This window comes from Plectropomus leopardus, chromosome 11 (genome assembly GCF_026936395.1).
Source record: "Plectropomus leopardus strain MGB_pleo_1.0 chromosome 11, ASM2693639v1, whole genome shotgun sequence".
NCBI classification, from domain to species: Eukaryota; Metazoa; Chordata; class Actinopteri; order Perciformes; family Serranidae; genus Plectropomus; species Plectropomus leopardus.
Window position 1 is genome coordinate 32885445 of NC_142186.1, and position 27842 is coordinate 32913286.

General features: G+C 39.2%; 1 protein-coding gene across 1 annotated transcript in view; it reads right to left on the reverse strand.

Moving 5' to 3' along the window:
• Window positions 1-27842, reverse strand: part of thsd7ab (thrombospondin, type I, domain containing 7Ab) — a 226585-nt gene that overhangs the window by 100329 nt on the left and 98414 nt on the right. The window contains exons 6-8 of the mRNA XM_088084662.1: window positions 26320-26523; window positions 19177-19371; window positions 13655-13886 (exon numbers count right to left, since the gene is read on the reverse strand). Coding sequence (XP_087940788.1) covers window positions 13655-13886; window positions 19177-19371; window positions 26320-26523 — 631 coding nt within the window. The remainder of the gene's footprint in view (window positions 1-13654; window positions 13887-19176; window positions 19372-26319; window positions 26524-27842) is intronic.

The window sequence follows — 27842 nt, forward strand, 5'->3', positions numbered from 1 at the left end:
AGACTGTCGGCACATATATGAAAGTTATTGGCGACGGGTTGATATTTCATAGTTTGTGTGAAGCGTCAGTATTTCACTGAAAGTTACACCAGAGCTCCACAAAAATGTCAAAGTTCAGTAATTGAAAGTCACACAGTACAATGCAAATACTGTAGAAAGCTCATACTTTATCACATTATTTCCTACTGCCGCACTCGATGACATTATGATGCTGCACCACAGGTTAGCCAAAGACGCTAAGAGGGATCTGCAAGTTAGTTCAACTATCACGGCATTTAGTGCTCACTCATTTTTGGCAAGGTTCAATGCTTTATTTGATTTTAATTGAACTTTAAGCAATAATTAGACAATTTTCAACCAGCATTGTATCAAAATGCACAAACTGGAATTGCAAACATAAAATACACCTAACAGAAATGCGCCAATCTCGAAAAAACTCAAATTTATTGCAGAAAAGTTTTTACGCTCGCATGAGGTGGTATTTCAGGTGATTAGAAAAAGCCATACTGTGCAAAACTGCAATGGAAACACGTTTTTGGCTTTTGTAGGTCACGTGATGTACAACAAAGAGTCACTCTGCAACCATGGCCACTTTTTAAATAGCTATGGCTATGCGCTCGCTTGGGCATGATACAGCAGGCGCCTTGAAACTGCACATAAAACTAGACAAGACAAAATGTGACAACACATTAGCAGGTCGTAGGCTAACAGTCCACTACATGCCAAACAGAATTGTAAAAATGGTGATTTGTTCAGTGAAACTGCTTTGTTTCATGTTTTTAACAGCTTGAATCACCAGACTGTTTATTCTGGAGAGGAAGAGACCTCTGCGGGTAATTCGGCTCTCGGTAAAAACCTCTTGAACAATGAACACTGAAGGATTTCTAATGAGGAGAAGTTTCAGCTGTTTACAATCTGCAATCCTCACTGCTAGATGCCACTAAATCCCTCTAAATCTTACACACTGGACCTTTAAATAACTCTCCAAATCAGACTGTTGATCAATTATGAGGATAGAGAGAAATTTCCAACTCTTATTGGCTTTTAAATGGATCAAAACCATCTGCATTTAGATGCAAATGGGATACCCTGAACAAATATCTTAATGTTGCAGCTGAAGGAGCTAGAACATTAAAATTTCATATCAAACAAACGCAGTGCAGAATATCTTGAGTTTGTTATAAAGTGATTCTTAAAATCTCTCCTTCTAAAGTGTCTCCTCTTTGTTTGTTTGTTGTTGTTTTATGTATTTAAATGAGGCATGACTTGTATATGTTTCTAAAAGGACTACAGATGTTTCTTTTCCTTATTGATTCTTGATTCCTTGAAAAATCCGCCTGAGGCACACAAACATCTCTGCGCATCATGAGAGATCAGAGCACTGAGGCAGCGGTGCTATTAGATGATGTGACTCCAAGAGCTCTTTGACAAAGAGGGGATTAAACCTTTGACCTTGTTAAACTCCCCCCTGCCACTCAAAATAGTAAATGTCTGAGCATGAGCTGCAATTTTCCACTCGTGTTAGATCTTGAAAGCACACGGGCAATAAAACAATGTTCTTATTAAGATAAAGCCTCACAGTTAAAAAAAGATACAGCTTGACTTTTGCTTTTGATCCCCACAGAACAAGCTCTGAATACCAAACTAAACCTCAGAGGACTAAAAGACTAATTTCCAGAGTGCCTGCCTTTTCACCTTTACAGTGTTGCCTCTTGCAGACACACAAACAAAAGAAAAGGCCTCTACAAGAAAAACAGCAGCATTAATTATTGGTTCATTTGGCTAAAACAACTTGTGAGTGCTGAGACTTCTTGTGGTCAACTCAATCAACTGATTCATCCGTCAGCAGCAAAAGAGGCATGACGCTTTGTGCCAAAAATTACTTCTTAGGGGGGAGGTCGGGATAGAAGATTGAGTGTACAAAGACACAAAATACCGCTGATCATATTATGTCCGCTTCTTTTAATCATAACCACAATCTTTTCTTAACCTTAATCAAGCATGTTATGTGTCTAAATCAGAACAGACAGATTTTTCTAATGGTCATTTTGAAACACTGACTAACAATATCCCGTTAATGACGTCAGATCAGAAAAATCTCACAAAGGTCATTTTTACCAATGACACATTTGTGCTTTTTTCCTTTTTTGTATGTCTATCTTGTATAGATGTAAAATTGCGAAAAAAAAAAAAAACCCCAACCCAAAACAAAACAAACAAACAAAAAAGACACATTTTATTTCATTTTGAGAATTTGGTGATTTTGGCCCAACTTTTATTGGAGCTGCACTCGATGACTACATATGTGGTGGCTCCAAATCTGCATGAGAACCAGACGAATTTGCAAACACATATTTGAATGAAATTAAGACGTTATTTGCTGTTGCAGATGCACCTGGTCCCTCTGCCCATCGGAGAGGTTCCCAGCAGTGGAGATCTAATGCACCAATCACAACTGTTTATCGAATACAGGGCGTGACTCAAACAGTTTGGGCCTTTCTTTTCGCCACCGTCACGCTCCCTGTCGCTAAACCACACACGAACAGTACACACTGAGACACTACGCCACTCTCATCACTTAACGATAGCCTGCCAAAACTTTCTGTTAGTCCAAACCATCCAAAACATGTGTGTACACCAAAAACCAAACCACAGTCTGCCTCTTTTAGGACCAATGTTCAGGTGTTGGGTCTGGACTGTCCAGGGGAGATTACACACAAAAAGTCCAAAAGTGTGGACCAAATGAGATAAGAGGAAAAGGGTTTTTATTCACATTTGGGATTTGGTGTGGTGATTTTAGGGTAACTCCAAATGGCATGTGGGAGAGAATTTGTATAAAGTCTCATTGGTTTTTTTACCCAATTAAATCACAGCAATAATTAATGACTTGTCTTGTCCCAGGCTTCTAACTCAAAGTTGGTTTCCAGAAACCCAGGGGTCATTTTCTATTCCTAACAGACCTTTGAGAAACACCTAAGATCAGTTATTAAGTCCTGTTTTCTTTTTTCCAATTAGGAAACATTGCCTAAAATGTGTCCCTTGTTATCCCTTGATAGCAGCTGAAATAAATCAGCCACAGTGAGCGTTTTGCCTCCTCACATCTCGCTGTAATGCTCCAGATTCTTTAAGCCAAGGAGCCGTAGCGAATCTACAATTAGGTCAAAATTGAATTTCCAATTTTACAACAATGCTGGCTTTGTTACACTGGCTTTGTGTTATCTTTGGGATTGAATTTAAAATCTTTCTAATTATTTCATAATTTACACAACTTGGCTCCACCAAATACCAGTGAGTGTTTGATTCCCTACAGGTGCCTTGTAAGACTTGGGATGACTGAGCTTTGCTTTTCTGAGGGTCAGCATGTTCATCCAATCATCACTAGACCAATTTATTCGCAAAGGGTATTTGATTGATGTCGTCTCGCTCATCTTTGATTTAATTCAATGCTTTTTTTTTTTTTTTTACTACAAAGCCATTTGCAACCCAGTTTTATTAAACTGTTATGCAAGTAAAATTTTGCATGCGCAACAAAGTGATGTCAATAAAACACACAGCTGGGATATTAATGAGTGAGCTTGTTACTGTAATTTAGTGATCATTTAGGAGGAAAAGGATTTTTTTTTTTCTCGCTGGTGTTCTCAGTTATGTTTGAATCCTGATCCAAGTCTCTTTTTATTTAGAGGGAAACACCACCTAAATAAAGAATTCCAATTATACTATTTCCAAGGCCTACAGTAAAACAATCAATATTTATGAACATGAGCTATAGCAAGAAACTAGAGAGGTACACAACATCACAAATTGGAATTTTAGCACTCTAGCTTTTGGATTTGGGAGATAGCTTTTTATGTTTACTAATATTTTTGGTAAATTGGATTTAGGTCTTAAGACCACAGGAAATGTATGCATGGATTTTGAAAATGGACTTTAAGATCATAGTTTGGGTTAGGCTGTGCCTGATGTCCCTCTCACTCTCTCTGTCTCTCTCTGTCTTTGCCAGTTTCCTTTCATTTTGAGACTTTAAATAAACCATAGGTGGAAATGTAAAGTGTGGCTGTTCGTCTCTGTTTGTGTTTGCGTGTTTACAGACTGGAGTGAGCTGCCTGCTGGGATTGGCCCAAAGCCCAGGAGAGCCTAAATCAGATCAGTTGGTGCGTAAAAAAAAAAAAGATTTAGTAGATGGTAACTTTCCATATGTCATTATAGTTTTTGTATTTTGCATTCATTTTTAGTTAATGTTCATTTTTTTCTTTTTAATTAAGTTTAGTTGCAGTCAGTTTCCAGAGTGGATTTTCTTGTTTCAGTTTAGTTTTCATTATTATTTTTGTATTATTTACAACTGTTTAGTTTTAGTTTTGTTTTATTACTGTTGTTATTTCATTCATTTCAGTCTTTTTTAATTACAATAAAATGAGTATTTGTCAGGAGCAAGATTTAAGAAGATCAGTACAATAGTATGTGAAGGCAGTTAATTCAAAGTCCTGTAACCACCCCGGTCTCCATTATCATATGCAACATCGCCTCCTCATACTTGCTGTGTGGACATTTTTTGTCAGTTCCTGTCTATTGCCGTGTATCTTATGTTTTTATTTGCATCTTGTATTTTATCTGTTTTTTTAAATCCTTTTTACTATGTAAAGCGTCATTAAGTTCCCCGAGAAGTGCTCTATAATTAAAATGTATTATTATTATTATATATTTATTTTATCATGTATTTATGTTTGTTTTGTAAGGTCACAATATTGTTTTGGTTAGCTTTTTTTCTAATATATATATTTTTTATACCAGTTTACTTAAACATTTTAAACACCTAGTTTTAGTTTAGTCTAGTTTTACTTCATAATTGCATCAAATAAATTATATATTATTATTGTAACTAATAATTAAGTTCCAATAACCTTATATATCTGACTCCTAAATTAGGATAACTCACTTCTTTTGAGGTAAAAATCTTTCTTATTGCTGCTCTCACTCTTGACTTTGTTTCCCATAATCCTCTCCGTATCCAACCTGTGCAAAGTGCTTTACATTTAGGGCAGGGAGTTAACTCATAGCAGGGAGAACCACCCCGCTGTTCCCCTTTTACTCTAATTATATTGTAGTCCCACTAATGATGGGTATTATCCAAATTTAGATGATTAAAATTCAATTACATTCCAGTTTTCTGAGAAAAAGAAACGGGCCATGTTTGTTGGCGGAACACAATACGAGCCTGAATACCAACAGCACAATGCTTGGCTGGAAGAGTGTGTCCGTGGGGGTGTGAGAGCTGTGATATTGTCATTTATGCATTTTTTATAATGTATACATTTCATGGTTGCATTGTTTTTTTCTCCTTTATCCCTCCTGTAGTCGTTTTGTCTCTAATATCGTCTTTGCTGGGCAGATTTTGTTGTTTATTAGAGGGGAAAAAAAATGTTTATTTACAAGACGCTTGGGGTATCTTCTCCTAAATGCACAAATTTTCTGTGGTAAGATTTGCTCTTTCGACAGTTCACTAGTGTGTTTTATCACCGTGGAAATGCACCACAGTGAAAATGAATGAAGCCATCCAGTAATGGCATCTGCTTTAAACTGACTCGCTGGTTCCAGTCAGTGTCACAATCTCATAATGATCTTTAAATGTCATGATTTGTGGCGAGGCGAGGACATACACAACACGGCACTGGGAGCCTGTCCCAGAGCACAACATTAAGACGAGCAGCCAGGCTAATGCTTGTGTTTTGCTCGCTGCTATTAGCGCGTTGAGTAATCTGTTCAGCGAGAGGCTGTTTTTCGAAAAATGAGCAGATGGTTGAGCAGGATGAAGAGAGGAGAGTCAAAGCAAAGAACTGTCAGTAGTTTTAAGAGAGTGTACACACAAAAAAAAACAAGGTCTGGTGGGAAAAGATAAGGCCTAATTAATTTCATTATCAAAATTACGGACAAAACAAGAACATCATTTGTTTAATTTAGCATAAAACAGATGCAGTTCTTCAAGGGCCCTTTCAGTGGTGTCTTTGGCCTCCTTCTCGAGGGCTTTATGCTATCAGTCACAGTCAAAAACGGGGAGTAAACACGGCCTCCATTAGAAAACGCGGCGGGGAGATGATTGACTGAGCTTAATACAGCTACTGTCGAACATCATAACCATGAATCATTCCTTTTTTCACAAATTCCACAGCATCAATGTGATTATAGAAACACACATTTGGTAGCATTCAGCACACAGACTGTCAGAATCAATAAGCAGACGTTGTTGTTTTTTTTCCTCACACCACAACAGCTTTGCTCGATAGGATGATAGCAGCCCGAGCCTGAGGCACTGACATATTTGTCTCTGTGGTGTCTCCCGCTGCTATTGGGCTCTGACAGTTAGTGTTTATATGTGTGTGTGTTAGCATGTGTGTGTGTGTGTGACATGCACTCTGAGAGGTTCACTGCCTGAGGCTGCGGGAGGAAGACAGCTCAGATCCGTCCATGAATGAGACAGGGCACATCTGCATATGCAGGGGTGCAGGCGGCCATGTTTGTTTGTTCTGCCTGGATCCCATGGGTGCACTGATCAAGAATACCTGCCAGTTGGATTGTGCCAGATGAAGACACGCAGCGCAGGAGAAAACAAAAAACAAAAAAAACAGCCATATCAAGTCACTCCTGAGTGCAGGCTCGGAAACGCTGCCTCTGAGCAACAGATGGTCGGGAAACCAGAGCTGCTGGATCTTTGTGTTTTTGCTTTGGTCAAGATGTGCGTTCGGTTTTGACGCTGGCTGTCATGAGACCATTTCGACTGTTTCATGAATATTTTACCTGACCTCGACTACAGTGGTACAGCTTTGACAAGTCATTAAAATGTCATTAAGTGTTGTTACCAGGGGTGTTTCTTAGATTTCAGGACATTGGGGGACCTTTGTAGGGGGGGTCGGGGCAGGGGGAAACCTCCTTTTTTGATAAACAAAATTCATGGTGCTTTTTTATGCACTCTGGCACATTTTTCTTTTTCTAACTATAATTATGAATTATGATATTATTAAAAATGCATCAACTATAGTCGGAAAAATAGTATTTATTTTTATTTAAAAGTGGCAAAATCTAAAAAAGTACATCTAGTCAAGCACAAATATGGGCAGATTATTAGATCCAGGTTTTTTTTAAATCATTATTTGGGACTGTTTGTTATTTATGAGAGGGGAGGGACTGGTGCAAATGATTCTTTAAGTACTGGGGAGGGGCTTATGTTTTTGTATTCTGGATTAAGGAAGGGGAACACAATTTGAAATGGTTTTGTGTTTATTTTACTGCAGATTTTTAAAGAAAGGATGCAGGCCTGCCAAAATAAAAAGTGCAAAATAATAATTGAATCATTTATCACAGCCAGAAACTGCAAAAACATAACAAGTTATCATTGGATGTTCACATTTCCCATGAGCCTTGAACACTGCAATATGATTGTATAATTGTGTCATGAATAGTTCTGCAGACCTCCATAACAGTGGTACAGTTTGGACTTAGATTAGGACGTCATTATTAACATTTGTTATGACTCCGTGAACTCCATGTGCGTGTGCCTACCACACTTCTCCAAAGACCTTAACCTCTGGCAATATGCCTCTGGCAGCAGCTTATAAGCTTTTAGCACTGCACTCTTGACCGACACGTAAACCTGCTTTCAGACACACTGAGCGCTGAGCACACCCTTACCTGCCAAAACACAGTGCAACAGTAAAACTTGACACACACTCACAATTTAAGCCTGTATGACCCGATTTTTGAGTCCCATGACAAAGTTTTAAGTAATGATGGAATTTCAGCTTTATCAGGTGGCTATGACCGTGCAGCGTGCAGGGAGAGAGAGACAGAGAGAGAGAGACACAGAGAGACAGAGAGAGAGACACAGAGAGACAGAGAGAGAGAGAGGGAATCCAAATTTAAACTGGCCTGTTTTTTACAACAATTCCTTTGAGCTCTAAATTATTCTGAATCATACCTCAGCTATCAAACAAACCTGTGCCTCTCCCAAAACTTTCAAACGGACCTTTATCAACAACTATGAAAAGTCAGAATGGTCTGGCGAGCTGTTTGTCTATTTTTACATGTGCAGTGCGAGCTCTCAGGTCATGGCTTGACCATCTGATCATACAGTGTGAGCACATGAATGGCAAGGTTTGGCTTTATCATTTACTCATACAGTGGGAGTTAGAATTAAACTAATTCTTGTATTATATTTTATGTTTTCATCTGCTGGTGGGCCATCATGATAAGAGTATGCATAAAATGATGTTAATTCCACCTAAGAAGAGACTTTATGATCACTAAAATTAGGTGGGGAAAAAAGTGGCTGTATCAATATCAGTATCAGTTATCTGCCAAATGAGTTATATATGGACATATAAGATCTCAGCAAAAAATCCAGTATCAAACATCCCTGATCTTTACCAATGTGGTCTTTCTCTTTACATTTTCTTGTTGATTGCAATGAGAAAGGAACAGCGATGTTTGGATGAACCACTCGTCCTCGCACTCCTCGTTACTTTGCAGCTCTAGAACAATGTCACCTGACACTTTGGGGCACTTGCTGAAACAACTGATGCTGCCGTTCTTCTTGTGCGGACAGTTTTATTAAACTGGATACCCATAAGATTTATCTTTCAGCCCTCTTTATACTGTAAATGTCCACCATATCCTTGTTGTTAGTGTCAGTTTGTGACTGCTGCTCGTCTTCATCACCGCAGTCTGCTGGATGCTGTCATTTCATTTTCAAAGCCGTTCCCCCGTCGACATATTAAATAAGTTTTTATTTGTTTGTCGTTTTAGACCGACGCTCATGCATGTTAAGTACAGATGATTTGGCCTCTTCCAGCTCTGGTAATTGTCTCATGTTGCTTTGAAACTTTGCTTATCAAAGTGATTGCCAGACCTCTGTCATAGCTGACAAATACGGCTAATTGCCAATCAACCTAATTCGACCCATCTTGGTGGCGGCGTTTGTCATTGCGAGTTAAAGAGTCAAAGTCATTTCCCCATGAGGTGTTCAAATTATTTTATGTTCCCCCATGGGTGTGTGAGTGTGTGTGGTAGTTCTGGGCTTCAACTAAAACTTTTTATATGTACACAGCTAAAATAAACAAGCAATGTTGCACTCACTGAGAGCTTCCTTCTATCAGAATACAACGAAAGTCTACATGCTGGCTTACAGCCTGGTACTGGACCCCTGCCAGGGACAGCGGCCTGAGGAAAATCCACCTCAAGACTTTGAATAGCATCTTTGAAGGCGTACAACTGTCAGAGTACACACAAAAAGGACATAATAATGGACGGTGAGGCACGGCCGGGGTTGCGTACAGGCAGAGGCTTCAGCACCACGGACAGCACCGCTGGTTCATGAAGGTGAAGAGAAGCCTCGCAGTCATCGAAGAGACTCCTGTTTGACGGCACTCACTGTTTCTATCAGTCATCCTACGAAAGACGACTGAGGCTGTTTTTCTGGTGTCAAAATCATGGTGCAACATCTTTTTTTAAGCTGTGGTTTGGTTTATTTCTGATAACATTCCTTGACAAGAAAAGTGCTCGCAGTGAGATTGCGGATTTCGGTCAGGCGGCCACACAAGCTGATCATGGTGACACCAGACACCTGACCTACGGTTAACCCCTGTCGCCTTAGCTCACTCAGACAAACAATCAGCATGCTGCCTTAACAAACAGTGGCGTGTAATAAGCTTTACAGAACTTTTGGGATCATATGTTATACAGCTTTTGACCATCATGCCACCAAGCTTGCATAGTCCTGTTTTCTTCAGCTAAGAAATATCTATGTTGTTCTTCCGAGGATCTTGAGTTATTAATAGACACTTTGATTTTGTCCCATTTAGATTATTGTAATTCCCTCTACGTCTCAGTCAAGCTGCTCTAAATGGTCTACAACTGGTTCAAAACGCAGCTGCAAGACTACCGAAGAGCCGTCGGTCCCACATAGCACCTGTTCTTGCATCCCTCCATTGGCTTTCAGAAATTCAGAATAAACTACATGATTCTGTAAATAATATACAAAGCTGTTAATAATATGCACAGCACTGCACAACAGTCCCCCGCTCTAACTTTAAAACAAAAAGTGATCGTGTACTCGCTGTTTTAGCTCCTCTGGAACAATCTTCCCCACTCTATCAGATTTTCTGAGTCCTTTGATTGCTTTAAACGTCTACTAAAGACTCACCTTTAACTACGATCTTTTGCTACAGTGAACACTGATGTCTGGTTGTCAAAGAACAAAAATACTAAGTTGAACAGACGACATGATGAGCCAATGTTACAAAGCTGAAGTCGGCCATAACGTTAGCGGCTATTAGATAAGTTAAACTAACGCCACTTTGCAAAGTTTACCACAAGGTGACGTTGTATGCGGTGTTGCCAACATAATGTATGAGGTGTCACACATAGAATGATACAAAGGGACACACACACATTTAAAAGATGCCAAAAGATTACCCCAAAACAATGTATTGCAAAAAGTTGCAAGTGTCAGCTTGTCTCGTCATGAATTTTTATTCCAGCAACACTTTACTAACAAGACCGTAGCTATGCACATGGGCATCTGGATATTACTTTAAGATAGACGTGATAAACCTATCCTTTAATTCTGCAGTTCTCACTTCATATAATGATTGATAAAGCAGGTATTTGTCCGACTCTTTGTGTTGTTTGGTCTAACAGACTTTATTCTGAATTCTGTTGCCACATTGATCTCAGAGTTTCTGATTGATCCACTACAAGCAAAACAAATGCAAAAACAAACCCAGTAACATACAAAAATATTAAAGACGTCTGGTGGTAAATGCAAGTCAAGTCAAAATTAAATGCTACACAGGTTGAAAATGTCAAACGCCTCCTGGCATATTTTAAGTAAAGTGTGTGACCTTCATTACCCAAAACCTCAGACCGGCTCAGCGGAGGTCAATAACAATAAGCACCTGCTGAGAGGGTGAGAAGGTGCCTGATGGGAGTCCACTTTAGTAAAATATCATTAGCGGTGCTGTTACATGTTGTTCTTTTGCCCTTATTACAAATGATTATATAAAGTTATTGACAAGCGTAAAAAACAAAAGATAATGGAGGCAAATCGACTGAAACCTCTCTTTGTCAGTTACTCAATGCCATTACCCTTGACGCCTCCGCCCTGCTACTCTCCGACCCGCTGGGCTTGTGTTTGTCTCCTGCTCGGTGTGGATTTAAAAATGAAACACATGCGATAAAAGACATCCTGGACTTCGACCTCTCCTCTGCAGCCTGATAAGCGCAGCTGTCTGGGTCAGCTGCTCAAACAGCCACCGCTGAAACCGGACATCAATCTTCATTTTATCACGTGGTGCTCTCTATGAATCGCATTCGCCTCGTACACAACACGCTCCGACCCCTTTGAATAATTTATGTTCCCATCCTCTCCCTGCTGATAACCACGCTTGGGAGGTGTAAGACAGGAAGAGGAAAAATCCATTAGTCTTTAACTAAAGTGAGAAACTAGAGCAGGGATGCTCAACATGCTTTGCCTGGGGGCCACTTTTGCAAAATGACATGAAGGTCAGGGGCCAGTCGCAGCAGCCTCATACATGTTTCTGTGTTACATTTTAGCACATTTCTAGGATTCTTTGATTTTAGGACGTTTCTAGGATTTTAGGACATTAGGAGCGTAGCTAGGACCTCTGTCAGTTGGTGACGGGGAATCCTCAGCTGGCACTTTTTTTTATAAACAAGCTCTATTTTGAGCTGTTTCATGGACTCTGGCACCTACCTGATGTACAAAAAATGTCTAGGATTTTAGGAAGTTTCCAAGATTTGAGGAGATTTGGGGATTTAAGGACATGTCATGGATTAAGATTTTAAGACATTTTTAGGATTTCAGCACCTTCTAGGTTTTAGGACGTTTCTGAGATTCAGGGCATGTCTCAGATTTTAGGATGTTTTAGGATTTAAGGACTTTTGTAGGTTTTTGGGACGTCTTCTAAGATTTGAGCAGTTTTCTAGGTTTTTGAGACATTTCTGTACTATTAGGATGTTTCTAGGATTTTAGGAAATTTCTAGCATTTTAGCACAATTCTCTGATTTTAGGGTGTTTTGTAAGATTTTAGGTTTAATTTTAGGACATTTGAAGGATCTTAGCACATTTCTAGAATTTAAGGACATTTCTAGGACTTTAGGATGTAAGGGGCTTAGCTATGTCCTCTCTCAGGTGGGTCCACTGTCACTTTTTTGATAAACAAACTCTAATTTATTGCTGTTTTATGCACTCTAGCACCTTATGCATACTAAAAATACAAAAACAATTCCCAGCGCAAATCACCTTATTTCAGCTGTTAATTAGAAAATGGTTGGTGGGCCACCCGGCACCTTATCGGGGGCCAGATTTAGCCCACGGGGCCATAAGTTGAATATTACTGAACTTAAGAAATTCAACACAGTAGGGGTCCTTTTTTGTGAACTTTTTTTGGGACGACTAAATCAATCCTCTTTGGGTTTCTTTTCCACAAATTTGGACATAAGCAGATCTCCTCCGTTATCTTCTGTTGTCGAGTGAATCAGTGAAGCATAACTGACACCAGGCGAGAGCCGAACTGTCTGGCAGACGTTAACTCGACGGCACATTTTGAATCCGCCTCATGCAGCGTGGTCTTCAGAGCTAACCACAAACATCTCGTCTCTCATCTGCCTCATGATTAAATTGCCTTAAAGTATCAATCCCATTTAATTACTGTCATTATCATCAATGAGAAATTACCAGCGCCCAAAACGGCAGGGTTAATTAGCCTTTCAGGGACGGAGAGATTATTTATTTATCTGTGGACGCCTGCGAAGGGAAGATATGAATTGGGAGTTAACTTCACGTAGAGTCTGCTCGGCTCTGACTCACTTTACTCTCCTGCTGTCACTTTCCTTCCCAACACTGCCGTCTCTCTCATCTGTCTCTCACCCCCGACTCTTCTTTCGTGTGTTTTTTAATCTAGTTTGTTTCTCAATGTCACACAAACATCATGGTACATCTTCATGTTCCATTCATTCTCAGCATGGACAGTTTACCACTGATGTGCTGTCAAATCAACAAACACAGATTCCTAAACATCTTGTCTTCTCCCTAACAGATGCTCACACATCACTGTCTGACCTCGCAATATGAGAAAGGCTTTTTTTGTTTTAAATGTATGCTTGAAGTGTGATTATAACCTTTTTCTGTGATCACAATCCAAAACAAAGGAGGTTCTTCAGCAAATGATTTCACACATCAAAACACAACCAAAGCTCTCTATTCTCCCAACGGCAGCTGGAGATTTCACTGATTAGTTTCTTCTTAGGTGAAGGTGTCCAAATCAGTGAAATCAGCTGTTGTAGAGATTTGTTTGAAACTAAAACGTGCCTCTTCTTGGATCTCAATGGCACATGATTGTGAATTACAGCTCAAAGCCAGCAGATTTGAGCTCTGAGGAGTGAGCAGTTTTCTTCTCAACTCAGTTCTCAGGGAGCTGATTTCACAGTTATAAACACCTACAAACCAGCGAAGCAAGAAATAACCACTACATCTAAATAAGACTGTTGCAGCAGTGTGTCATTGAGGGAACACGACCGAAACCAGCGGCTAGAAAAGCCAACAGGAAAAGCAAAACAAAGGTAAAAAATAAAAAAAGAGCCTTACTTTTTGGGCGGCACTTGTCCCACGTTGACCCGGACGCAGATGACCTTTCGAGTCTGCATTCCCATGGAGCAGGGACCCTGACGGTCACCGCTGGACGTGTTGGGGGTCAAGGCAGACGGGTCTTCGGTGCAAGGGCCCCAAGGTCCGGTCTGCCAGTGGTAGACCGTGCAGGCGTGTTCGTTACAGTTCCGTACCTCCTGGAGGGCGCTGCTGTTTGGACACAAGGCGCCACCTGAGAAATGTCAAAACAACAGAGAGGGTGAAAAATGTAAAGTGTGAGGAGTTTTGGGAAGAGTTAAAGCTGCACCAATTAATATTTCTAATTTTTGAAATCAATTAGATGAGAAGGTGTTATGTGAAAGGAGTGAAACGACAAACTTTCAGAGATTTTCACCTGACAAGTTCTCCCTTTACTCTATAGATCATTTTAGCCTCTTTCAGCTAATTGTTTTGGTTTTACAGTTGCAGTAATACTATTTGAGTTCAGCTCTGATCAGCATCGTACACATCAAACCTACTTTTTATAACCTGTTCAGCAAACAGCAGACAAAGTAAGCGACCAGCCGGTGAACATAGTGAAGCATTTAGCAGCTGAAGAACCAGATATTTCCCCTAAAGGAAGTGCAGCGGTTTCAGATACTTATGTGTAGTCAGAGTGTTACATATAGTAGGTCAGCGCACTCCCAGTTTGTAGGTACAGATGGTGCGTGTACCCCACAGCTCAGCATTACCATGCTGTATAGTGGGGTTAATATCAAAACTTTTTTTTCTTTAGAAAACTTAATTTTGTGATTTTCAAGTTTTTGAACAGATGTACACAGTACACAAACAACCATAGAACCGAGCAAAAGTAATAATAATAAGATCCCCTCCAACCCCACCAAGGTTCAGGGACAAAAAGAAAACAAAACAAAACAACAAAAAAAAGTACAAGACTAGACAGAGTCTTCCTACCATAATTCCATGTGTTGACTATGATTTTTTGAGCAATATAACAGCAAACACAGATATCTGTTTAAAAAAATGCAGTTCAAACCAGATGAACAAAATATTCAATAAAAAAGGGAAAGCCTTGCATAAATCTATGAAAGGGCTTCAGGCCAGAACAAAATAAATTTGTGGTTTTGCCTTTATTGTATCAGAGCTTTTCTAAAGGCAAAAAGGAAAGCACCTTCCTCAGCCGCTGCAAAAAATGATGGCAAAAACTTCTGAATCTTTTACTTCAGCCTATGAAAAATGGGAGACATAGTATTGGGTTAATATTTCCAACCCAATCACATATATTTACTATTAGTTTAATTAAAAACAGCAAAGCCACTTTTTCATGTTTTGAAACAACCTAATAACCATAAGGACTTTCACCCTAAAATATATTAAGCAAAAGGATGTGGGAATTGTTAACCCATCAGCTTTCTTTTGCCTTACCAAGAATTTAAACCTTTGAAACGATGAGTTAATTCCTTTAATTTCTTTCAAATACATGGGAAAAATGGTAATAAGCAACTTTACATGAAATGTCTCACAAATTGCAAAAACAAATTCTTTAAGGCGACAAGGAAATTACTTTAAAAATCAGCCATTTTTTTCCCAAATAACTATAACTATTATAATTATCGCAAATTATTGTTATTTATATACATTATTTGTTATAATTTTATTTTAGCACGCTTTCAGTATATATCACATTTTGGTTCTTTTACCTTTATTTTTATTTTGTTTGTATAATTTGGGGTAATTTTTTTGTAACTTTATACTAATTTCTTGCTAATGTTTTGGTTATTATTTTGGCCAGCTTTTCGTGTTTTAAAAAGAAGCACATTTCAGGTTTCAAGTGGTTAAATAAAACTTTCCAAGTGGGCTATAAATGAGCGAGTGTCGAGGTTTAAAGCCTTGAGATGTGAGAGTTGGTTTCCCTGAGGCTACACACTGCGGCTCACGTTGACTGATTCATCTGAAGCTGCTACATTTCATGAGTCTGTGATAAAGGCTCAACACAACCAAATGCTCATGCTGTTATCTTACTTTTGATTTTATCACTCGCATAGTCATTGCTTCATGTTAAATGTCCCTGTGTTTTATAAACATTTTATTGCAATCGATCCTCTTTTTGCGCTGCCCCATGTCTTTGGGGTATTGGTGCTCGTTTTGAAGGAGCGGGCAACACTTAATCAAAACCCCAATTCCCAGAAACCTCGGCTATTTACTCCCAGAAACTTTGGAGGGAGAGCTGGACTTTTGTGATTTTAATGTTCTCAAGATGCTGCAAAGAAATCAATGTAAACTTCTGAAAGCACAAGTCTGAATAACCTTCCCCATAAAAAAATGTTTTTTTCTCTCTGTTTTACTGAGAATCCTACAGCAAGTTGCCACGAAAATAGTCAGTCTGTATATTTTATCTTTGACAAATGTTTATGCCATTAATTTTGTTCTGCAGTAACGCAGGCTATCTTACATTTCGTGCCACTGAGTTGGACTTCAAGGGGAAACCTGAACTCAGTAATTAACTGTCACATTTACCAGTAAAAAATGAAAAAATAAAGAAACAGAGGTGCAAAGAGGTGCGATGCATTTCTATTATAAATTAGTTTATTGTAGTGTATATAGTTTTTACATTATTTTGTATTTATTTGATCTAATTGGTATTTTTGTGATATTTTTGTCCTTTTTAGCATTCAGTCACAGTTCTTCCTTATTTATTTTTGCTTATCTGTGGATATTGCAAGAATCAAAAATCCATCACATAAATAAAGGTATGTTCAAATATATACATTTCTAAGATTTTAGGTGTTTCTCAGATTTTACATTTCTAGGATTTTAGGACATCCATTCACATACTGTATGACAGAGCTCCTTGCATGCAGGCATTTGGGTTTTCTGGTTACGATTTATTCTTGCGACTGGAGTTGTTGACTCCAGCTGAACGTCAGAGGTCAAACTTTCAGTGCAATATTTTGTTGAGTACAACTTCCATCTACTGCTGTCCCCGTTCCCTCTTTTTGAGCCTGTCTGTCTCCCTCACATTTCTCTTGTGAGTCGACAGTCAGTCAGTCAGTCAGTCAGTTGTTTTGTCGATGGAGCCCTCTCCGCTTTAGAGTAACTGCCGACACTTAGGGCTTTCAGCAAAGATTGAGAGGCATTGCGGGGACTGTGAGTCCTCCACACCTGTATTTCGCTGCAGGAGTTGACAGAGAGCCAGCTCCATAATGAGCGGCGGTGTACACACAGTTGGGCCTGAATCACACACTGCCAACTCAGACAAATCTCAACCTAATGGTTAGTGAGCATGACTACCGCTCTGCTGACTGCGCCGTGCCAGCTTAGCCGACTAACAACAACGGCGATGTCAGACCCAACACGAGCATGACATGGTGCCTCAAATGAGCTGCTGCTCAACAATGACCTAGAAAAGCTGGACGGTGGTGGACATGTGAAGCTGCTGACAGTAAACAAACAAATCCAGCATGTGTGACTTTTTCATGTTTGCAGGATAAATTACAGCACGGATACTCAGCCTGATTTGCTCGGGGCCTTTTGCAAACTGACAGCCGGCCAGTCACGGCAGCCACATACATGCTTCGAGGAATTAAGGAAGTTTCTAGGATTTGGGGACATTTCTGTAAAACTTCTCACATTTCGGGATATTTCTAGAATTTTAGGACATTTCCAGGAGTTGCGGAACTTTCCAAGGTTTTACAACATTTGTTGGATTTTAGGATATTTCTGGGATTTTAGGACATTTCTGGGATTCTAAGATGTTTCAAGGGTTTTCAGACATTTCTAGTATCTTTGGGGAGAATCTAGGATTTTAGGACATATCTAAGATTTTAGGATATTTGAGGGATTTTGAGATGTTTCTTGGATTTTATGACATTGCTAGGATTTTAGGCCATTTCCCAGATTTTGGGCCGTTTCTCTGATTTTAGGATGATTCTCTGATTTTAGGGTGTTTCCAGAATTTTAGGACATTTCTAATAATAATAATAGTCATAATAATATCTTAGATTTATATAACGCCATTCATGATACCCAAGGCCACTTAGGATTTCTAGGAATTTAGGAAATGTCTAGAATTTTAGGACATTAGGGGCTTAGCTAGGATCTCTGTCAGAGTGTACTGGGGATCATCCTGGCATTTTTTTCCACAAAAACAATTCCTAGTGTGAATCACATTATGTTTATTGTGAATTAGAAAGTGAATGGGTGGGCAGCCAGCAGCCTATCAGGAGCCAGACTCGTCCCATGGGCTGCAAGTTGAGCATTATTGAATTACAGTTTGCTGTCTCATTCACAAAGAGCTGGTGCATTCCACTTAGCATGCATCTTCATATCATTCAGCTGAGGCTGTTAGGGGCACTTGGGTTTCATAAAGCCCCATAATAATCACCGTACATTAAATGTAAGCAGTTATGCTAAACAGGTCATTAATTAGGCGTATTGATGTATTAATTAACACTTAATTCTATGCCAACATATTGGTGGTTGCTTATAAAAACCAGCCCTCTATCTTTGAGTACTTCCCGTAGTTTCAACATCTTTTTGCTCCTCATTAATATGCAACACAGGAGCTGCAAAATCTGCTAAGGAGCTCAAAATCTAATCAGATAATCTACTCTGCAGGGGGAACCTGCGTTGGAGAGACAAAGCCTCTTTCAGGTATTGTTCTTGAGTATGTGTGTGAGTGTGTGGCACAGAAATGTGTGTCAGGGTATAATTTGATATGATTTCCTTTGTGTTTCTAAAGCTACTACAAGTACAGCTACTTCATTTCTAGTCTAACGTCAAAGTTTTACCAAAAAGTTCTGGAAACTTTGGCACCCGAGAAAGACCTTTGATGAATACAGACACAAAATATGTTAATGTGACAGGTGAGATATGCAAAACATAAGGAAATACTACTACTACACAATCAAGTTATTTCACACATGGCCAACAAGCCCTGGCTGTTTTACGACCGGCTGAAAAAACTCTAAATCAACTATAAATCACCCTAAAGCTGTTATGATAATGTAGTTTTTAAAACTCAAAACAAGCTCTCATTTCTCTATGTGTAGACACACAGCTAGAGGTTTAAAACAGCTACCAGCAAACTCTAATTACAACTGTTACCCTCCATCACTGTGATCCACGCCACAACCATCGCAGTGACTGTGAGGAAAACACACAGATAAGACACAGAGAAATGTTTGGAGACATGACAAAAAGGAAAGGCAGAAAGACAAGCGGACGCACACGGAGATTTAAAGCAGAGAGAACAAGCATACGCAGAGAAAATGATCTTAAAAACAGATAAAAAAGTAAGTGTCAGCCGAGGAGACAGACCAACAGAAATAATCGCTGGCACAGATAAGCAGACTGTTTGAGATAAGGACAAATGCACATGCAGACAAGTGTGAAATCCAGACATTCAGTGAGTGACAGCAAAGGACGACTTGAAAGGCCATGACTAAGCCAATATCCAAACCTCATCTGCATACATTTCCATACACAACGGCGAAGAGGAGACGTCTGCAGGTGAGACTCACCTTCCCCGGCGTTGTAGGCCAGAATGGAGCGCGTCCTCATCTGCTTCCCCTCGATGGTCTTGCTGGAGCAGGTCTGAGAGCAGGTGGACCAGGGTGTCCAGTCGCTGAGCACACAGTCCCTGGAGCAAGGCACCTCGCAGGGGACGGGCTCTGGAGCCGGAGAAGATGTGCAGAGACTCCTGTCCACCTCGTCTCCTGGGGAAAAAAAAAAAAAAAAACATGATCAAATTTGTGAGGAAGAGAATGAGGACAGAAACTGCATTTCAATGTAAATTACACCCATACTGCCAGTTTACACTAAAAGGAAGGTAAGATGATATTCAGACTGCATCTAGAGACAGGTTTCCATTAACCCTAAAATTGCATTAATTAAAACTGCAAATATAAAATACATCTTTTGAAAACATGTAAAGTCCGAAAAAAAAAAAAAAAATCCTGCAATGAAAACACTTTCTTGGCTTTTCATGGTCACATGATGCTCTGGCTATGTGCTTGTTAGTAGGAGCTCTATCGGATATGATGCAGCAGGACAAGAGGAGTTATTGCATTGAATGACTCCTCAAATTTGAGCAGATCATCCGGAAGTTTTGAATCCACAATTCTTCTTTGAAATCGTAGACTATCACCAACCAGAAATCCCTCATACGTGGTCACTCCCACGTATAAGGGCCTTGCCTTTCCATTACAGCCCGGAGAACACGCCTACATCGCCTTTAGTTGAAAATAATGATGGCTATTGTGGTGACTGCAGTAGAAATAAACCTGCTAATGTTTTGAACATCCATCACCATGCTGTGTTATCGCCAGAGGAGAAGTGTCATAACATCACTCAGTGCAAACACAGTCATCTTGTAATTGTGTTTTATCGACATTTTGAAAATAAAGCTTACGTTTTTTGCAAATCTGTAAAGGAAGCCCGCCTTATGATTCACTGGTTGTTTGCACGCAGCTTTTAACATGGAGGTAACAGCATGAACAGTGCTAGCAAGAGCAACTGTGCTTACAGAGTTAGAGGTGTTGAACAGATAGGGAGAGGAGGGTGGCGGCTATGCTGCTACAATGATGCCGTCCTAATATCAACTGCCACATGAGCGGCAGCCATTAGGTAGCCCTGTGTTTTTCATAAGGGGATATGTGTGCCCCTAAGGGTAAACAGATGAGTATGGGTATTTATAATTCATTATGAGCGCCATCAGTCAACCTGCAGTTTATAACTAGTCAAGAGCATCCATAGGACCCACTTAAAAATCCTCATGACGCATCTATAATGTTTTATGACTGCTGATAAAGTACATCAGCAAGCACTATGTGTTCATGAGTGTAGTCATAAAGCATTTTGAATGTATTATAATTCACTATGAATGCCTTTATAAGACATTATAGATGCAGTCTTCGTAGATTTGTATCAGTATGTAAGGATAGAGCGCTGTAACCTGCTAGAACACAACTGGAGCATAAAAACATTTTTACCTTTTTAGGTAGATTTTTGTACCTTGATTTCTTAGCATGTATTCTTTGAATATAGAAGTGATGTTAAAAAGAGATTAGAGCACTTATCTAATGGTAATGAAGTAATATTATGGTCATGTTAAATACTAATGGGGTTATGTCAATATTGACTAGACAGTTTCAGGCAGTCATCACTTGTAATCACCCAAAAAAGATGATAAAACTGGAGCATAAAATGTAGGAGAAAGCCAGCTTTTGTTCACATGTCTCATATAAAGGCTGTCAGGTAATAACTCTGAGCTTTGGTTTTGGTTTTCTGAGCCTAACATATTCTACTGAAAGTCAAAACAGATGGTTTTGCATTTCCTGAACTTGATTTATTGGTTATTTATTTGAAAATTCCAGACGTGTTTCCAGGTAAACTTTGTTACACAGAAACTACCATCTGTTTTTGTCCGAAAATGACTCTGGACGAAAAATATCTTAAAGTTTTATGAAGAAAGCCAAAACAGGTGGTTTTGTTCGTGCATTTGATTAATGGTTATTATAAATTCCATATGTGTATGTGTTTACGACCAAATGTTGTACCTGAGAAACAGCCATCTGTGCTCCCAGGTATTATACTGCAGTATTTTCAAATGACTCCTCAAGGTATTACACAAGAGAATAGGAGTAATTTAATAAATGAAGGTGGAGGATTAAAATTTCAGGCAATTACTAATGGTCGTATCAGGAAATTGTCTTGTGATAAAGGTTTTGCATTAATATTAGCTACTTATTTTAACCCATGATGTGAAAGAATTAACCTTAGGTTACCTTTTTATTAAAAAAATGAAGCCCTAATATTATCAAGATGTCCTCATAAGTATTATTTCTATAATTACAACAGTAATCCTCATTAACAACCTTGTTTTTGTGTCTGAACTGCTATCATATCCACATGAAGGGCCACCTTTTCTTATTATTAAATTAGTTTATTGAGCCAAATTAAATTCAGGGGTCTTTCTGTGCATTGTCTTCCTTGGTACATTTGTCATTGGATTAAAACCAAAACCAAAAAAACTCTACAGAATAAAAATATATTAAGGTGCTTAAGATAAAAATTGAGCCTAATGAAGCACTGAGTGAAACACGCTGCTTTTACTTGCCAGTGACGGATACACAGGGCAGTAATCTGGGCAATGAGAATAAACTTGAGTGCTCAAAGAGTCATTGCAGAAATTAGATTATCACCCTCGAACCACACTTCAGCGCAGAGATGGTCGGAGCAGCTGGGAAAATAAACAGCTGTGTGTCCTAATTGATGGCACAATGTCAAGCACACGGCCCATCTCGAATTGTAAAGACGTGCTTGTTTTCTTAAGACGCCTGTTCTTGGGGAGGATGTTTTCTGCACTGGCACAAGTATCAGCTTGGCATTCTTTGATCGACTCATGCGGCTGGTTTAGAAGGAAATGTGCCGTCATGAGGTGAAGATCTGAAACACACGGTTAAAAGCAAAATACAAACTGTTTCCTAAACAGCAACAAGAGAGTACCAGTGATTTGACTTTCTTTTGACACTATTTGATATAAAGCAATCTTGAATCAGGACTTTGCAAACATGAGATGGACTGTGGAGTTTATTAACATCTCAATAAAAGATTTATAGGTAACATTAATATAATGTAATAAGTCATAAAGTCAGACAGTTACTTCTGGCTGTGCACTGGAATCTCTGTGTTGAATCCCAATCACCAAAGATGCTGCAGTTGCAATTGCATCGTGCGTTTCTGCAAACCCAAGATACGTTACATTTGCATATTATTAAGCTGTGAATATGTTGGACTCTGTCACAACAACACTGTGGTTAATGTGTGTTATGTTTTGGCACAAATACCACTTGAGTATAATAAGGAGGAGGTCATGTTTTTGGCTTAAAATCCCCAGCTTTGGTGACACAATCCATGCTATAAAAGCAGTGATGTTTGTAAAAAAACAAATGCTTTTTGTGCCACTGTCCGTGCAAATGACCAGTGATCTGCAGCTCGACAGGTGTCTTGTGGTGAGACTTCACCCAGCAGCCGCTCCACCTCCTGACGACAGAGTCAGCACATATACTGCATCACTAAAAAATGTAATGGTTTGCAGAGAGGTACAATGCCAACATTTGTTTTACAGGCAACAGGGCTAAAATGCATGCACAGCTCTGAACAGACGACATAAATGAGACTTGGATTAAACTGCACGAGTTGTGTGAGAATCTATAAAAAGATGTTTTGCTGCTGTTAAACGCAGGCCCCACATGACTGCGATTCATCAAGAATTTCCTTTGTTTTTGGATTCTTTGTTCTCCATGGAAGCATGCAAGAAAAACAAAGATTTCCTCACAAAGTAGGATGGAGTGAGAAACTGATATTAACCCTTTAGAACCTGGATTGACATCAGTTTTGATGTGCTTCACTCACGCATTTCACAGGCACGTAAACCTCAGGGACCTGAGGAAATTTGGTTTGATTTCTTTTGATAACATGCAGAAAAAGGCAACGAGCAATTTAGCAAGAACTGTTTGACATTAGCAGTGGGAAGATTATTATAATATTATTATTATTTATTATTTATTTTTTTTAAAAAAAGGGAAAATGTCCAGAAAATGTTATTTTTAATTCTTATAATTACATATTTACATTGTGTTACATAAAAAATACTTTAGCATTTTCTTGTTTGTTTTATTTTCTTGCTTATTTTTATGTAATTTCCTCTAACTTTTTACAAATTTCTTGCCAATTTTTTGGGGCTATTTCTTAATAAATTGCTCATGAACTTCCTCGTATTGTGCTTGAAAGAAATCAAGCTATTTTTTTCAGATTTTAAATAATTAATCATAATTTGTGAAGTACTCCTCTAAGTTGCTTTTGCAGCTTGAAATCCAAACTTAAAAAAGTAAAACCTTGATTAAAAATAAATTAATCAGAACTCTATCAATGAACCTATAAAGCATCAAACGTCTAAACTAAACACCACAGACGACAGCACTGTGACCACTGACCTGTCCGATATTCCTGGATTTACATAAACTCAGCTTCAGCACAGAAATAATTCAAAACATTTCACTTGCGTTTTCCATATTGACATGACAGTTGATTATGACCCCTTTTTATGGATTATCTGCGTATTATATATTCATATTGATGCACTCCTGACTCCGGCCAATCTCCATTCTGAAGTGGCATCAAACATGGAAAAAGCAAACTCACATGGGATTCCCACATTTTTACACTATTGTTCATGTTTTATTAATGAGCTCCCAGCATCAGCCGTAAGTGGATTATATTAACCCACATACTCCTCTGTGCTGCTCAATGCGCTGCCATAAACCAAGCAGAGAACATTTCCTCCTGTAAGCGATGCGTACACCCAGGAAAATGTAAACCTTTCACTGGTTGAATTGAAATTTCAAGCAGAGGAGAATCGCTTGAGCTTCAAAAGTCAGAGCGGGACCTGACTTTGCATTAAGATGTCACTTTGACAGATATGCAGTGAACCAGTCATGACTGAGCTGAGACGGCATGAAAATAAGAAGTGACAAGGGACTCCAGCAGTTTTCAGGCTTGCACAGAGAAAACATGAATGAGCAGAACACCCACTATGAGAGGAAGACCTCCATGCTTAGTGTGCGGGGAAGAAACAGCTCCCTGCCTAAGTGGGCAGGCAGTCAGCACGGGGAATATCAATAGCCAGTTTCAATAACATCTGTATCGACCTCTGCCTGTTGTCTGGGCCCCGGCTGTGTGGCCTTTTCTTTTACGGCTGGGACACACTCGGAGAATATATACAGCTGACACTGCAGTGAAAAATCTCTGAGGCGAACAGCAGAGTGAAAATCCAAACAGAACAAATCAATTTTCATCAGATGAGGTAGTGAAGGTGGGCAGGGATCAATCAAGCGAAGTCAGGGGAGAAATAACAGCGCTGTTAGTCCTGCAGTACAGGTGGACCGACTTCACCTGCAGCTGGTGCATGAGCTGTGATTTGTGGGAGACGTTAGAAGGACAAATCAAGTTCTCTAGTGGGGGAAAACATGAACAAAGTCACTGCTCAGGATCATAAATTAAGATTTACTGACTACATTTGGGACTGAATTTGATTCCTAGAGCAGCAGTACGTTCTAATATTAAACGCTGAATTAGTAACTAGAATTACTGCCTTGTGGTTAAACGCCTCCGTGCACCAGTCAAACTGCACTCACGGTTTACATCCAAGTCTGACAACACGGATGCTTCACACTCATCTTCAAGCCATCAGGACCAGATATGGTGTTAATGTGACACGATGACATATGACGAGTGATGGCCAGAAGTGTTTTTGCAGAACATTATGACATTAAAAGTATCAAATTACAGCAATTCATCATTTCATAGTGGACATTTGTGTGAGATTTTAGCGTATGAATTTTTGAGTTATGGCCCCCAAACAATATTGTGACATTACAGTAACCTTTGTGTGCCAAAATCTAATCAGTTCATTCTTGAGTCCAAGTGAACGTTTTTGCTTCATTTGAGGAAACTAAAAAATTTGGAAGAAATTTGCCCAAGGTGTTCTTGAGACATCAGGTACACAAAGTTGAGACAGCAAAGGTCACAGTGACTTTGACCTCTGACCACCAACTCTAAACAGGTTATTGTGAAGTCCTAGTGGATGTTTGTGCTTAATTTGAAGAAATTCCTTCAAGGTCTTCTTGAGATATCAAGTCCATGAAAATAAGACCGATGCACAGTCAAGTTGACCTTAACCTTTGACTACCCAAAATCTAATCAGATCATCATTGGGTCCAAGTAAATGTTTGAGACAAATTTGAGGAAAATGCCTCCAGGCCTTCTTGAGATATTGCGATAATGAGAATGGGACAGACACACAGACAGACAGCCCAAAGACATAATGCATCTGGCCTCAGCTATCGCCAGCGCAGAGGCATAAAACACCTTGCCAGAAAATATAAATCAATGATGTGTTGTGCCATATTTTGTCTAACATTTGTCCACAACCTGAGGGCAAAAGAAAACCTGAAAAGCATCTCTGCTCTGCACTCTTATATTAAAGATGTAGAGTTAAAAAGAGGAGCAGTAAAAAATCAGGAGCGGCAAAGGGCACACGACACTTCAAGACCCGTGGCCACGGAGGATTGATTTGATTTAGCGAGAGTAAGGTTTAATTGTGCGTGCAGAGAGGAAGACTGTAATGAGAGAGACAGTGCGAGAGAGGTGGCAATGCTGAATCAAGCAAGCGTTAAAGTAGGAGAGGTTTAACAGGAGGAGAGAGAGAGGGGAGGAGGACTGGAGGGAGAGGAGTCTGGAGAGAGAGCTCCTCGCAAAGTGGATGAATGGAGTCCAGTCATGGAAATCTCCTCACGTACAGAGTGTACAGCGAGAGTTGGAAGGGTCAACTGAGAGGAGATTTTTGAAAAATATCGGATTTTTCACTCAAGGTCAAACCTGCACTTATTGCAAATGGAGGTGGGTCAAAAGGACAGCACAACCTAAAGAATGAGCCGGCAGGGAGAGGGGATTTGCTCCATAATGTAAATCAACAAATACTGCCTCTACAGGAGGAATATGTTAAATTTGAAACGTTATTGGGCATCGGTGATGGCTGCACAGCTTATCAGATTCAATCAGTAAAATCTATCAACATTAACAATGAGAGTGAATTCTCTCACCGTTGCTGTTGACACACTGGACCTGCGGGAGCTGAGTGCCGGGGCCACACGGCTTCTCATCGTCAGGAACACACTGATTCAGGCTGACCAGTTGCCAGTCGTAACAACTGGGCTCGTCACACGGCACCGCCTCCACCAGGTGCGGGCAGTTTCCGGGCCCTCCTGTTGGCTCGTTGGTGATCTGTCGTTTTCTCAATTTGAAACCTGCAGCACAGAAAGAAAAAGAGAGCCATCACAAACTGTTCCACATTTGCAATCATAACAAATATGTCAACAATTCTCTCTTATCTCTCTGTCCATCTATGCATCATTATCTCAAATGGTTTAGTGTAATTTCATTATGTTCATCTGTTCTGTATGCACAACATCTATTGCACGTCTGTCCGTGTTGAAGAGGGTAAATGCGTCTGTACTATTAAACCTGCCTGTCCTATCATTTTTCTTACTTTATTCTTCATTTTAAATTATTATTACTGCTATTTCCTTTTTTTTTTACAAAAAACAAAGTTGCCTGGAAATCAAGCATTTTCGGTTGCAACAATAAAAAAAGCCCACAAAATCCTTGAGGGACTTGTTGAAAGTTTTACCAAAGATTAAGTACAAAAATATTAGCATCAAAATAAACTTAAAGCACAGAAAGTAAAAGTACTCGTTTGGCAGAATGGACCATTTCTAAATAATGTCATTTATATTACTGGATTATATTCATTGATAGATTTTAGTACTTAAATTTAATGTTAAAGCTCACAAAGGTGAAGCTACTTTGAATTATTTCATATAGTGCTGGGTAGCATGTAATTTTCCCAAATGGACCAGTAAGTTCTGATTTTATATTACCTGATGACAATGCATTTTTATCTATTTGTTGATTAGATTTTGTATTTTTACTCTGCATCTGCAAAATAAAAAGTGCAACATTTCCCTCTGAACTGTGGTGGATCAGAAGTGTAAAGTTACATAATAAGAAAACACTCAAGTACCGCAAACTTGTTCTTAGGTACAGTGTTTGAGTGAAGGTATTTGTTCCTTTCCAACACTGCATATCATTTTTCAAATCTACATACTGATATAAAAAACACTGCAATGGTATGTTTCCTATAAATTTTTTAAAAAGATGTTCTGCTACCATCATTAACTATTCAGTGTTATTCTATGAAGCTATGCAGATAATAGCTAGTATAAAAATGGTAATAATATCATGCGGTAAAACAATAATGAGAATTACAGCCTCATTAATGCTTTCAGACTCAATTATAATGTTTACATGGTTCTCAGAATGAACATGCGTTTACTACACTGTAAAAACAAAGCGCCAAATATTTTACAACTGTATGCTCATGGGTTACTGCAGCAGAGAGCGTCTAGAAAAAGATAATGAAAGTACTTCATAATATCACATTAATTCTAATTCATTGGTGTAATTACTGGAAAGAATAACAAAGAAGAGGTCATTGTTGTTTATCACGGAGGAAAACTGCCAGTATTTATCTCGCTGCCAGATGGACGAGGGAATGACAGATGAT